The 14954-nt window shown below is 37.5% G+C and overlaps 2 protein-coding genes across 2 annotated transcripts; both read left to right on the top strand.

The window, feature by feature from the left end:
• The first annotated feature begins 1083 nt into the window (after positions 1-1083).
• LOC132313556 (triacylglycerol lipase SDP1) lies at positions 1084-7697 on the top strand. Its single transcript, XM_059812374.1, has 3 exons — positions 1084-3488; positions 3785-3928; positions 6296-7697. Exons 1-3 carry the CDS (start codon positions 2070-2072, stop codon positions 7289-7291), a joined length of 2559 nt encoding a protein of 852 aa, XP_059668357.1. The 5' UTR covers positions 1084-2069; the 3' UTR covers positions 7292-7697.
• Positions 7698-13017: 5320 nt separating this feature from the next.
• On the top strand, positions 13018-14097 carry LOC132313555 (probable calcium-binding protein CML35). Its single transcript, XM_059812373.1, has one exon. It carries the CDS (start codon positions 13209-13211, stop codon positions 13896-13898), a length of 690 nt encoding a protein of 229 aa, XP_059668356.1. The 5' UTR covers positions 13018-13208; the 3' UTR covers positions 13899-14097.
• The last annotated feature ends 857 nt before the right edge of the window (positions 14098-14954 follow it).

Raw genomic sequence — 14954 nt, 5'->3', positions numbered from 1 at the left:
ATATATATATATATTCTTTTTATTCAAAATTAATTTTTGGTTTTGTTAGTGTATATATATAAAAGTTTGAGTCTAAATTTTATATCTAATTTAGCAAGAGTATATGTAATTTAACAAGGGTATACAATAAAGATTTAGTGATTTAGGACTTCAATGAAAAAAAAGAAAAAAAAATTCAGAAATAGGGCTTATTAGTCCTAAAGAAAAAAATTTAAAACTTATTTTGTCGTTCAATGTTAAAGCATTGACTTTTTAGTAATTTTTCCTACATTTAAATGATAAATATATTGTTTACTTCAGGTTTAATATCATCAGGAAAAATCTCCAAATATGGTTATGACTGTTATGTTTTTTTAGTAATTACCTTATTATATATTTTTTATATCCTTAAATCATATCTATCAATTACTATTTTGGTGTTAAAATAGTTTCGTATAAGCAAGAGATTATTACTAATATTGTTACTATGTTTACTTTAAATTCAATGTCTTCGAGGAGCAGTTGAAGTATTAGTTACTCCATTTCTATACATTGTTTGCGTATAAGAAATCGCTTACATTTGCGTGACTAACCAATCATCTTAGATGTTTTCATAGTTGAAGAATGTTGGTTTATCCTGAAAACAAAACATTCCAAGCACGACACTTCTGTTGGGCCGAGAGAATCCCAGCCGTAGAATGCTCATATCTGGTCCCCATCAGAGCAAAGTGTTGGGCTTTATTTAGCATGTCCCTCCAATATATGCAACCAATGGAAGAACAATTTCTCAGTACCTTCGTGATAATAAATAAAAATATAAATTTTATTATCATAATTTTCTTTTATTTTTATTTTTACAAAATCATCTGATTATCAAGATGATTAAATATCTTTTATTTAATCATATCATATCAGGGTTATATACTCCTATATAGCCTCCAGCATTGCAAAGAAAGAAAGCTTTGTCTTTCTTTTTCTTCACCAGCATCATCAACTACTAAGTCCATTATTACCATTATACATGTGTACACACATCAGACTCCTTTATGGACCTTATCCTTCGTACGTACTTTATCTATTCATTATCTCTCTCATTACATTGTACTATTATACACACACACACACACACATGTTATAGCTATACTATTATTTATATTTATGTATGCACATGTCGAACGTCACCGTAACGATATTGTTATCTTATCACGTTCACGCTTTCTCCTTCTCCAGATCCCAATGTTTTTTTTTTTTTTTTTTCCCTTCATAACTTCATTTCTCCGGTGGGTTCGTTTCTCTCTCTAATCTCAATAGGTCCATAACGCATACAGCAGCTCTCTCTTGTTTTCTTTTTTATTTCCGGGAAACTGTTTTCTCGGAAAATTTCTTGGCTTCTGTTTTCTTCTTCTTGGATTTTGGGAACGTTTAGGGTCAGATTCGAGAACACTTTTGGGCATTGATTCGGTGGAGATTTGGAATTTCTGAAGAGATTTGATTGCTGGTGCATTTTTAGAGTTTCATTCCACATAATTTAACGAATTCCGGGGTTCGATTGATGAAATATTTTCATCTATCGATTTGGCGATGGTTGAAAATTCAAAAATGAGGTGAATCTCGTGTTCTTCTCTGAGGTTTTGTACTCGTGGAGCTCAATTGTTGCTGGGTTTGGGACTTGAGAGGTTGGAATCTATTTCTTTTACTCTGTTTTGCTTTATTCATGTGTGTAATTGGAATTATATTTGTCTGATCAGTTGGTAAAAACCACAAATCAGCTGTCAATTGAGCTAAAATTAGGTGGTTTGGGGGGAAAAATCTTAGTTCTCATCGATTTTCTTCTTAAGTTGGTGACAAGTCTCTAATTCACGTCTGCAGAAAACCCATTGATATTATTGTTGTCTGTATCAGTATTCATTGTTTTATATAACCCAATCAATTCTCTTTTGTACAAAATTCACTTCTTTTTTCACTAAAATACTCAATCTGGTGATACACTGAATGACTATAACTTCATTTTGAGGATTGTTTGGTGTTATTATATACTCTGATCTGATATTAACATTCTTCTAAGGACCAGCCCTTATATTTCTTGAGATATGGATATAAGTAATGAGGCCAATGTTGCTCCATTCCCAATTGGACCTTCAACAATTGTTGGTCGGGCAATTGCTTTCAGAGTCTTATTCTGCAAGTCTATGTCACATTTGAGGCATCAGATCTTTCATATGCTGTTATTTTACTTGCATAGAGTCAAGAACTATTTCACACCCGTTATCTCATGGTTTCATCCCCGGAACCCACAAGGGATATTGGTGATGGTAACACTAATAGCTTTTTTGTTGAAACGATTCACGAATGTAAAATTGAGAGCCGAGTTGGCTTATCGGAGGAAATTTTGGCGAAATATGATGAGAACTGCTTTAAGCTATGAGGAATGGGCTCATGCTGCTAAGATGCTCGATAAAGAGACCCCCAGAATGAATGAGTCTGACCTTTATGATGAAGAACTAGTAAGAAATAAGCTTCGGGAGCTCAAGCACCGCCGCCAAGAGGGTTCTCTCCGAGATATTATATTCTTTATGCGAGCTGATCTTATAAGAAATCTTGGTAATATGTGCCACCCCGAGCTCCACAAAGGTAGGCTTCAAGTGCCTAGACTCATAAAGGAGTATATTGATGAGGTCTCGACTCAGTTGAGAATGGTTTGTGACTTTGATTCAGAAGAGCTTCTATTAGAGGAGAAGCTTGCTTTTATGCATGAAACAAGACATGCCTTTGGGAGAACTGCTTTGCTGTTAAGCGGGGGTGCTTCCCTTGGAGCTTTTCATGTAGGTGTTGTGAAAACATTGGTAGAGCATAAGCTTATGCCCCGCATAATTGCTGGGTCTAGTGTGGGGTCTATTATGTGCTCTGTTGTTGCCACCAGGTCTTGGCCCGAGCTCCAAAGTTTCTTTGAGGATTCTTGGCACTCTTTGCAATTTTTCGATCAGATGGGTGGGATTTTTACAGTTTTTAAAAGGGTTATGACACAAGGGGCAGTTCACGAGATCAGACAGATGCAGATGATGTTAAGGCATCTAACAAGTAATCTTACATTCCAAGAAGCTTATGACATGACCGGTCGAATTCTTGGGATTACAGTTTGTTCCCCGAGGAAGCATGAACCTCCCAGGTGTCTTAACTACTTGACTTCACCTCATGTTGTCATATGGAGTGCAGTGACTGCTTCTTGTGCCTTTCCTGGCCTTTTTGAAGCTCAAGAACTCATGGCAAAGGATAGAAGTGGAGAAATTGTTCCTTATCACCCACCATTTCATTTGGGTCCTGAAGAGACTTCTCGCGCATCTGTGCGTCGTTGGAGGGATGGTAGCTTGGAGATTGATTTACCCATGATGCAGCTGAAGGAGCTGTTCAATGTCAATCATTTTATTGTGTCTCAAGCAAACCCTCATATTGCACCTTTGCTGAGACTGAAGGAGTTTGTGAGAGCTTATGGAGGCAACTTTGCTGCAAAGGTATGGACTTAACTATAGAAGGTCATACCTTAAAATTCTTTGGCAAATCACTCTTCCGTTGGAAAAAGTTCTCCTAGTTTCTTAGCATTCCAACTCCTGATTTGAAGCATAGGAACATCAACTTAGGAACATTTGCCAACTAATCATTGCATAGGGTTAGTGATTGAATATTGATGTTGTTGTGTTCTAATATGAAGTCAGTATTTATGATTTTTTTTAAAAAAAAATTCTTTTACTGTTATGAAAAAGAAAAAATAATATAAAATTTTTACTATTCTTTTATTTTATCTATGCAGCTTGCTCATCTAGTAGTGATGGAGGTGAAGCACAGATGTCACCAGGTATTGGAACTTGGTGTCCCTTTAGGGGGAATTGCCAAGCTGTTTGCTCAAGATTGGGAGGGTGATGTCACTATTGTAATGCCAGCGACCCTCGCTCAGGTACATACAAGATTAGATTTTATGTTTTATTTTTTGTTAAAAATGTTACTCCCAAAGCTTCTTTTGATGCTTCATGAGAAATTAAGGGGCACATGTATTTTCAATCTCTCTCAAAGCAGAAAAAGTTGCTTAGCCATAATTATCATACTTTTCTGTCATTTTTCTTTCTTATCTTAGTTTAGGTAATGAGTTTCATTTGGCAGGAGAAATTAAAATTGCTTAGTGAAATAGTAAAAGCTCAGGTGTGAGCAGGTTTTGAGTCTCAGAGTTCTCTAGTCTTTCCCTACTAGAACCTGCATTGATAGGACAGGCATAGGTTATTGACCTTTTTCTTCTTTCTTTTTTATTGGATAGGAGAAAATTAGAAAGAGGAGAATGAGCTCTCTATCAAAGATGAACAACATTGAATATATGAAAACAACAAAAGGGGTGAACTCTTTTGAGAATTTTTTTTTTATAATCTTAGCTCTGACCTTGTAGAGGTCATTGCTTGGTGTGATGGCAAAAGCTTGGGCCAATAAGCGTAAGGAAACGAGTTTGAGTCTGAGAGCAGGCATTTTGCACAAAAACAATGCCAAAGGTTGGTTAGATTTGTCTGTAGTCTTCTCCTTTCAGCATTGGCGGAGCCAGGATTTTACCCTAGTGGGGGCAGCAACCTTAAACTATCAAATAAATATTTAAGTTTTTAAACCAAATAAGAAGTACAAAAATTTAAATATTGATTGATACATCCAATATATCATGTATGCATTTATACTATCATGGCTAAGCATTCAATTTGTCAATCTGAGTTTTGTTTAATTTGTGAAATCACAATTGAATTGTGATTGCAAAGTCAAGCATATAAGTGTTTACTTTGTGAAGTCAAGCATTCAAATATGTAGATGCTGATTAGTATGTCCTCGAAAATTTTGGAATGACTGATTTATTGTTCATCATATAGTTATGATTTGGTAAGTCTTCAAGAAATATTTTATGCAGAACAAAGTTACAAACACAAATGATCTGAAGTCTAGTTTAGAAAATGAAATAGAGACCATAACCACAGGTCCACAAGCCATAGAAAATTAAGACCCTTTTTTATTTTGGTTGCAATTTTGAGAGGGGGCATGATTACAATTATTAGAAAAATTACACAGAAAAATCAAATTATAAAAAGTTGAGTGGGGACATTTGCTCCCACTGGGCACCATGTGGCTCTGCCACTGCCTCCCAGCACCACAGGTAGATGGGACCCCTAGTTAATGTCAATTTTTTATATAATAAAGATCCCACCTTAGCTTAATTATATAGTTCACAATTGACCAATTTTCTGAATCCAATGGGATAAAGACTTTTAAGTGGAAAGCAGCAGCAAAACTGCGTATATGCCTAGTGGTAAAATCACCTGGGCTTGGGTGCTGACTAGCACCAAGGGAGGTGGGAAGGTGCCCTTCCTGGGTCCTCAGGGATTAGTCGGGGCGAAGCCTCGGATACCCCGGGTTATCCAAAAAAGCTACGTATATGCTTCTGTTCAAGGACCCTCTGCACCATTCTTAGCCCATGTTCGCTCAATCTGTGTCTTTTATAAAATCACCAAGGAACTCAAACGACTTTACTTGTGCTTTTGTCAAGTGGGTTATGGCATCCACTTTTCATGTTTGCCAGATCCTTCCTCCTTTCCTCAGGCTGCCCCTGAAGCAGTTTGATAGATCTTGCTTGCAGTCTACTAGTTCTGGGGGGGATTTAGTTCCCCATTCTACTGCTTTTCACATTTTCTGCTCATTTCCATCCTTCTGAATAAATTAAAAAAAGATGAAAGAATCCCACAATTGGGGATTGGCATGATGGTTTCCGTTCCAAATATTGCCAACTCTTCTATGGGAGCACTCCTTGAACCAAGAAGGGTTCAGCACTTCAGCTTTCATAAGCTTTCTTAAAACCATCCAGCCTTATTTTTATATATGTTTTTAAATTTTTATTAAAAACCACCCACAACAAGGCAAAAAAACTGTCTCCCCTTTTAGGTTTTTAGCATCCTCCAGTTTCCCAAGTGTGTTAAAAGAGCAACTATACATAGGAGAAAACAATAATTAAATATCTGTGTGGCTGAAGTAGTTCATCTGTCCTGTTTCATAATGATTATTCCCCTAGGAAATTTTAAAAGTTCCTTTGCTGCACAGCCTGTCACTTCCATTCAGGCTTCCTATAAGAAAATTTTCATGTCAAAATCTTCTATCTACCCACATTAATTTTCAGCTTTTGATACTCATGTTGCATGATTACACACACACACACACACACACAGCCTTTCCCACCCAAATTGTGAATTACTTTAGATAAATTAAGTTATTGTGAACTGACTAGCTTTTGGTTTTCCAATTCCAGTACTCGAAAATTATACAGAACCCATCTCATTTGGAGCTCCAGAAGGCAGCCAACCAAGGCAGGAGGTGCACTTGGGAGAAGCTTTCTGCCATAAAAGCCAACTGCGGGATTGAGCTTGCTCTTGATGAGTGTGTTGCAATTCTCAACCACATGCGAAGACTCAAAAGGAGCGCCGAGAGAGCAGCTGCTTCTTCTCATGGCCTAGCCAGCACGGTCAGATTCAATGCCTCTAAAAGGATTCCTTCTTGGAACTGTATTGCTCGAGAAAACTCAACAGGCTCTCTTGAAGAAGACCTTGGAGATGTGTCTTCACTCCATCAAGGAGTTGGGGGTTCCACAGGAGGACAATCGGGCCGCAATATACGGACCCCACGTAACACGCATGATGGAAGTGATAGCGAATCTGAGACTGCTGAACTCAATTCTTGGACAAGATCTGGTGGTCCACTGATGAGGACTACATCAGCAGATCAGTTTATTGACTTTCTCCAGAACTTGGATATTGATGGCAAACTGAGCAAAGGAATTATGGTTCACCCCAATGATTTTGTGCTTCAGATAGTCGGAAAGGAACCGTATCATCAAAGCTCAAGGGTGACAACACCAGATAGAAACTCAGACGTGGAGTTTGATCAGAGGGACTTCAGTAACAGAGCTTCCTCTAGCAGTTCTAGCATTATGGTGGCTGAAGGTGACCTTTTGCAGCCTGAAAGGATCCAAAATGGAATTTTGTTCAATGTCGTGAGGAAGGAAGACCTAACGCCATCTAATAAGAGTCGTGACTCAGAAAACAAGGGCTTCTCGCAATATTCAGTTGCTGAATGTATGCAACTTGACTGTCCAGAAAAGGAAATGGATGCAAGCTCAGAATCTGAACATGGCGATGATGATGTCACTACAGAGGATTGCCTTAATGAAATGGATTCTGGTTGTGACTCCATGGTTTGTTGTGATATAGACGATGGCAATAATAAGAATGCGGTGCATGGTATTTGAGGTTCATTGATTCTGTAACAAAATGGAGTTGATACGATGCTGCTGTCAAACCGACGCTTCACTACCAGGAGACAGCAGTGAGCTCTATTTCGGCAGAAGATCAGTTAGTGAAATAATGAAGACAATGAAGCATTCTTCTAGGAACCTCACCATGTTAGCAAGCAGTTATGCATTACCACCATGGGATGTTATACCTTAGAAGCTGTTACTGTGCATCTTTTAGTGAGCACGACCATACTTGTCATTCGCACAGTCCATAATCAAATATCATCTGAGAATAAGTTTCTAACCACATCTGTTAGCTCATATTTATTTTGATTTGGGGGGAGTTGTATATCAACCATTAAAATTGCTGTAAATTCTCCTTCAAGGGAAAATCAATGATCACAACCTTGGTTATAGTGTATTCAATAATAATACTATTTCAAATAAATTGTGGTGTATGGTGAATATTTTTCTAGCTATATGGCATTGGTAGAGAAAATTGGAAAACGAGAAAAAAAGCCCAATCATACAGGGACACCTTGGTAAAACTGGACTGATTTTAAAATTTTCATTATAATTGCCGTGTCAAATATTGGCCGTCCAAAGTTTCCTAACGACAAAAGCATAATTGAATATGTGACAATCTCATGATGTCGGCAAAGTTTGATTGAAAATTTTAGGTCTTTTGTCGGCATACGTGGAAACCCAACTAAAGTCTGGTTCATAGTCTGTGTATGACCTATATATCTATACTGTAAGTCTACATATTGCGTGCAATGTCTGAAAAGAAGGGTTAAAGGGAAGACTTGGTCACCGTGATTTAGAAAAAAGTAATTTGTTGGCAAGTACGTGTTTTATCTGTTTAGGTTTTACTTCTGTGGCATGTTTATTTTAATTTTATGAAAATTCTGATATCAAGTAAATTTTATAATGAAAAAATGCCATATATTTTCTCAATAATTTTACTTTAACTATTGGAGAATTTATCAATTTTAGAATTGCTGAGGATTAAATTTATAATGGAATTGCACATTTTACAATATGGGTTCACCTTTTTTTAGTGGGTGTGTATTATTAAATTTCATATATCATAAAGAAAGATGTGTAACACGGAAAAAAAAAAAAAAAGAAGAAGAAGAAGAAGAAGAAAGAAATATGAAGTCCTCACTGAGAGATTTAAATTGAAAATTAAAGTTTAGAAGTGTTAGGTACAGTTTTAAAAATTTTAAATTCTACCTGCATGAAATGCCAAAACATCCTTGATACCAAGTCAATTAAATAATTAGTCAAGATTAATATGATAAATCAGCCAATGCTAGTGAATATGGTGTAATACCACTAAACATCAATCATATTTAAACCCAAATTTCACGGGTTAAGCCTTCTAATCTTTTATTGAGTGACGCGATATCATTTCATTACGTTTACATGGCATCATTGAGTATTTGACAAACAAATTGTTTTTGGAAAAAATAATTATACGAGGGTTACTCACAAATCAATATATTGTTGGAAAAATATATGCTTAATGTGTCTTTTAAGATATAACAACCCTTATATTAATATGTCATGAGATAATTAACAATATGCTAATAAAACATTAATTAAATATGTAACTCTATATTTAATTAAATATGCAAAATAAAGTAATAAAATAATAATAATATGCAAGGAATGAACCTGGACCGAGGGTAGTATTGGATAATATGTCCTTAAGACAGATTCGCCCCGCTATGGTGCTAACGGATTCAGTGGCGTCTATCTCCCAGGATACAACGGTCTACATCCACCAGTAGCAGCACTACAAACTCGTGGATACGGCGAACCTTCTCCGTGTAATACTCTCTCTGACTCAAAAATGCATCTATGATATATAAATGCTGAATTGGGTGTAATTCGAATCAAATGGTTCAGACCAATCTTAATATGGCTCGATGAAATTGGATTAGGGTCTAAGTGGTTCGGACCACTTAACCTATGGTTTGAACCCACTTGGGTTGGGTTCAAGTCTAGAGAGGGAGATAGAAGAAAAAAATGAACAACTTGCAAATGATCCAAAGGGGGGTATTTATAGAAACAAAAATGTCTTTTCGGATGGGGTGTATCTCTTCATTATTGGACACAACCATTGCAATAGGTTGCAATGGTTCACATGGTGTCTGTTCACCACTAGACACATCTATTCCAATAGGTTGCAATGGTTCACATGGTGTCTGTTCACCAATAGACACATCCATTCCAATAGGTTGCAATGTGCCTTTTCGAGTGGGTGCAACCATGGGTTATGATGATTCGGAAAAAGGTGTAACCCTTTGAAGAAAAACTAAAAAGTGGTTTTTTAATTTAAAAAATGTAACCCTTTAGAAAAACTAAAATATGATTTTTTAATTTAAAATGTGTAACCTTTTAGAAAAACTAAAAAGTAGTTTTTTTAATTCAAAAAACCAACCACCCAAAAAACCCACCCATTTGTGAAACCCATTTAAATAAGCCCAGCCTAAAATTAGGCCTAATCCAAAATTCTAAAAAAGAATAATCTTGACTTTACAATTAGGTCCAATCTCAAGCCCAAATCCTAAACTCAGTTTATTTAAATTTAAATTTGTTTCAACATTTTTTTTTCATGTGGGACAAACACTTCCCACATTTTGCATACCCTTTTAAGCTTATCAAAACACCACACTTTGAAGCTAATTTCTCATTCACCCGGAAACGGATTTGAGAAAGCAAATATACCACGTTCATCTCATTACGGAGAGAAATGCGCTCGTCTAGAGATCCGCAAAAATTATTAGCGAAATCTATTCAAAATCTCATCCAAAGTTTATGTTTTTAATGCCCCCGTTTCCAACATATATATACTTATACAGATACAAGCACATATATACATATACTTGCATGTAAAAGTAAAAGTTAGAAGGAAAAATACTTTTAGTAACGAGTAATAGTATAAATAACAAAGAAAAGTATTAAAAATTACTCTTTAGTGAGACAAAATATATTATTTTGATATTAGTGTATAATTAGGCTAAATTTCAGGAGAGGTCAATGTAATATTTAAATACGGGATAAGTGCAGAAAATATTTCTAATGTATATTTTGCGTTACACTTTCACCTCTATTTAAAAAAGTGTGTTAAATCATTTATTTTTATAACATTGTGCGAAAATATCCCTTAAACATAAATTTGACATAAAGTAATATTATAATGCTCGTTTTATCATTTTATTCTTTCGAAAATACCTAAGAGGGTATATATGCTAATAATCTCATAATATAGGGTTGTTATATGCTCATTTAACCCTTCTTGAATGATTTTTCTATCACCTTTTTTTTAAAAAATAATAATAATAATTTTTTCTCTATTTATTTTCCTTATATCTCTCTCTGAGTTGAGAGTTATACATTCTTATACGAAGTCGGAGCCAGTCACTCCAAAGTCCATTGCAGACATTAACCCACTGGACTATCGCGGTATATGCAATAGAAAGTTCTACTTATAAAAATATATATATATTCACAATTAAAATTTAATTAGTTATCATTTTTCATTAAATATATAAATTAAAAATTAAATTAAAGATACTTATTCATTATATGTTTAGGTATGAATCACACCTAGGACGTCATTTCACTTTGTATCTATTTTCGTTATTTCAAAAAAAAATTTTTTTTTAAATAATATGTAAAAATAAGTATATAAGGAAGATTTAGGCCAACTCTATATTAAATATGTCAGTAATGACCTATTTACACAAATTAAAATATTATATACACGGAGTTCAAAGTTTAGTGGGGCAATTGCCCCCACTGGAATTTGTTTTTTATATTATATCCCTTGTAAAAAAATTATTTTGAAATATATACCTATAAAAATGAACCATTGCCCTCATAGAAATTTTTGAAAATTAGCATTATTGTCACCACAAATCCACATTAGGCTTTTTAAAAGAAAAAGGGCCATTATAAACTACGAAAAGTACCAATCTAACCATCAAACACGTTTATACAAAGGTTATTATAATGGTTTGAATTTTTTTTGCTTATTATAATGGTTTTAATTTTTTTTTTTTTTTTTTTTTTTTTTTTTTTTTTTTTTTCTTGTTACTTTCAAACGTCGGCTCCACTCACATAATTTTGAATCCGTCCCTGTACACACCCAATGAATGTATATATTTCTTCCCTTGATTATCCTCAAATTATTTAAAAACTAAAAAGACACACAGAAGTACCTTATTACCCAAATGGAAAAACAAGAATCAAGTACGCAAATGTCAAATTAACACAAAAAGTTTCACGTGCAAAAAAAAAAAAATAAAAAAAAAATAAATCACATTATACAATCAAGACTATTGTCACGATCCGATTCCTAACGACGCCATGAGCATAGAAGATACGCATGCTGGTTGGCTAAGAACATTCATTGACTGGAAATGGTTCCAGGGAAGGGGCGTGCAGGACCACAGGATGGTACCTCTTCAGAGTTCAGGCAGGTCGACTCGGTTCAGTTCGAGGTGCTTGTCGCTGGTCGTGGACTTGACTATGAAGAAGGGAGTTGGCCATCCCTGCACAAACTGGTCGGGAGCTGGAGCCGTTCCCCTGACGAGGCCATGGCAGGCCGAAACCAGTCAGCATGTATACTTGGGAGGGCAGGTCGTGGTGGCTGATCAGGGCGCTTGCGCGAGCTGAAGCAACGCCTTGGTGCCGCACGGGCCGTGCCGCTGCGCCAAATCTCTAGGCCCGTGACAAATGGTATCAGAGCAGGACTTGGGGAAAAGCACAGAGGTGTGCCCTCTTGTCGATCCGGGGGTCTTGAGAATGAAGACGGTGCACAAAAGCGTCGGTGGGTAATCAATGCTGTTGGAGGAGAGCCTCCATCTCCCCATGAAGATGCGTCCTTTAAGCCGGAGGGCCGCGCGCATCGGATGGCCGGAGGGCCGCGCGCACCAAAGTTTTTGCAAGTTCAAGAGGCGTGCAAACCGTTGTGAAGGGCGGGTATCAAGTCAGCCGGAGGGCGCTTGTTTGCTCGGGGTGTCGCGGAGGCGGCATAACGTGGGGTTGCGTCCCGAAGAAGTGGGCGTCCCTTTAGCCCGAAACCCTATCATTGGGCGAGTGCAGCCAGGGGTTGTACAAGGAAGCGATGGTGGGCAGGCGAGCATACCACTTGGAGGAGACAGGCTTTGGATTGTTGGACGCAGCGGAGTCAGCGCCGCACTGCGACGAGGGCGTCGCAGGATTTGGGTGGGGGAGAATGTCACGATCCGATTCCTAACGACGCCATGAGCATAGAAGATACGCATGCTGGTTGGCTAAGAACATTCATTGACTGGGAATGGTTCCAGGGAAGGGGCGTGCAGGACCACAGGATGGTACCTCTTCAGAGTTCAGGCAGGTCGACTCGGTTCAGTTCGAGGTGCTTGTCGCTGGTCGTGGACTTGACTATGAAGAAGGGAGTTGGCCATCCCTGCACAAACTGGTCGGGAGCTGGAGCCGTTCCCCTGACGAGGCCATGGCAGGCCGAAACCAGTCAGCATGTATACTTGGGAGGGCAGGTCGTGGTGGCTGACCAGGGCGCTTGCGCGAGCTGAAGCAACGCCTTGGTGCCGCACGGGCCGTGCCGCTGCGCCAAATCTCTAGGCCCGTGACACTATGATGTTTACTTTATATATTTAACATACTTTATAATATACTATAACAGTCACACACGCACACGACAAAGATCCCACACCATTAAGACCGCATACATTAATCAAAATTAGAACAAAATACTCTTTCACCAAAAGTCTCTTACGAAGCTTCGCAGAAGTTGCCATGGCCTTATCTTCTCTCCCACCTTTTAACCACCCCATCTTCCTTCCTTTCTCCACTCAACCCTAACATTCTCTCTCTAACTTTCTCTCTCTCCCAATCTTCTGCGGTTTAATTTTCAGCCATGAAGCTCATTGTCAATCCTAAACATCTTTTCCGCTCCAAGAAAAACCAATCTGTCTCACGATCTGAACCTTCATCGTCCGGTTCTGTAACATCGTCTGACTCGTTGGAATCGTCGTCGTCGTCCTCCTCGTCGATCCACAAGGCCGACGCCGGCAAGAAAATCGACGATGGCGGGACTCCGACGAGTGTTTTGCCGTCACATTCACACGATATTTCTGATATCTCCGGTGAATGGTCGGAGATCTCCGGCGATTTGTATTTCGAATTGGAACAAGCGTTTAAGTTGATAGACAAAGACGGTGACGGAAAGATAACGAGAAAGGAGCTGGAAGCTTTGCTGAGCCGAGTGGGAACCAAGCCGCCGAGCGACGAGGAGCTGACGATGATGTTGAGCGAGGTGGATAGCGATGGCGACGGCTGTATCAGCTTGGAGGAGTTCGGCGCGATCCGATCAGCTTTCGAGCCTCCGGCCTGCGACGCGGAATTGCGAGACGCGTTCGACTTCTTTGACACGGATCGCGACGGAAGGATAACGGCGGAGGAGCTCCACAGGGTGTTCTCGGCGATAGGGGACGACCGAAGCACGTTAGAGGAGTGCCGGCTCATGATAAGCACGGTGGATAAGAATGGAGATGGGTTCGTTTGCTTTGAGGACTTCACGCTTATGATGGAGCAGCAGAGAGCTTAATGCCGATCATGCCCTAATATATATACATATACATAAATATGAAAATTTGGTTTTTTTTTTTTTCGGTTTAAGCTCAAAAGAGAGAAAAGGATTAAATGAATTGCTTGATTGCTTGATCGATATCTTATGTTGTGAAATTCTGTTACCACTGTGTATGCATTTGAGAAATCAATCATGAATCAATTTATTTTATTTTGTATAGTTAGAATTTTTTTTCCTTTCTGAAATGGGATATTTCTTGAATTTTATAAATAGAAGTACCATGGTACAATTACAAAAAGGGAGGGTAAACCTCCAAAAGAAACAGAAGAGTGGACAACAAGTCCATCCACAGCAAAACTAGAAACCAAATCCTGACTAGAAAAACCAGAGAGAAAACCAAAGCCTTCTTAGAATGAAAGTAAAAGCAAGCAAACAAAAGAAAGCCATCCTCGAGAATGAAATCCTGATGAACCAGACCACAGCAAAACCAAACACTCAAGAATTGTTGACCCTACATGAGAAATCAATCGTTTTTGTATTTTTGTCTAAGTTTCTGGTTCCTTGTCATTTGGTCACCCTACATGAGAAATCAATCATTTTTTATTAAGGAAACACTGTACCTAACATCATGAAACAACGATGGAACATGTAGCGTGCAACATCATGAATCAATGGTGGAACATGTGCTTTTTTTTTCTTTTCTTTCTTTTTTGTTTTTTTTTATTTTTACAGATGGAACATGTAACATAGGGGATCCTATAAAAAAAAAAAAAAAAAAAAAAAAAAAAATTAGTATAGGAAAAAAAAGAAAAATTGTATGGAATGGGCTACACTTCGGCCTCTCTAATGGGCCATTAACAAATTTAGTTTGAAACTTTTGTCAATATTAAAAATCTTTTTTTTTTTTTTAAATACTTTAAGAATATATCTATATATATATATATATCAAACTTATATAACATTATCAATCAATTAAACAAAAGTCTCATTTTGTCAGACTCAATACCAAATTTTATTAATTGATTCAGGGATTTGATTCCCAGTTCCAAAATCACTCATTTTCTCCTTCTGGAA

The sequence above is a fragment of the Cornus florida genome, unplaced genomic scaffold, assembly GCF_030987335.1.
Source record: "Cornus florida cultivar Cherokee Brave unplaced genomic scaffold, ASM3098733v1 CherokeeBrave_3.0.0_Hap2_Chr06, whole genome shotgun sequence".
In the NCBI taxonomy this organism is placed as follows: Eukaryota; Viridiplantae; Streptophyta; class Magnoliopsida; order Cornales; family Cornaceae; genus Cornus; species Cornus florida.
This window is presented reverse-complemented; position numbering and strand designations above follow the sequence as displayed.

Excerpts from the sequence above, each read along its gene's own strand:
- LOC132313555 (XM_059812373.1), top strand. The coding sequence starts at position 13,209 with ATGAAGCTCATTGTCAATCCTAAACATCTTTTCCGCTCCAAGAAAAAC.
- LOC132313556 (XM_059812374.1), top strand. The coding sequence starts at position 2,070 with ATGGATATAAGTAATGAGGCCAATGTTGCTCCATTCCCAATTGGACCT. Across the intron at positions 3,489-3,784 it reads GAGGCAACTTTGCTGCAAAG|CTTGCTCATCTAGTAGTGAT; the intron begins GTATGGACTTAA and ends TTATCTATGCAG. Across the intron at positions 3,929-6,295 it reads TGCCAGCGACCCTCGCTCAG|TACTCGAAAATTATACAGAA; the intron begins GTACATACAAGA and ends TTCCAATTCCAG.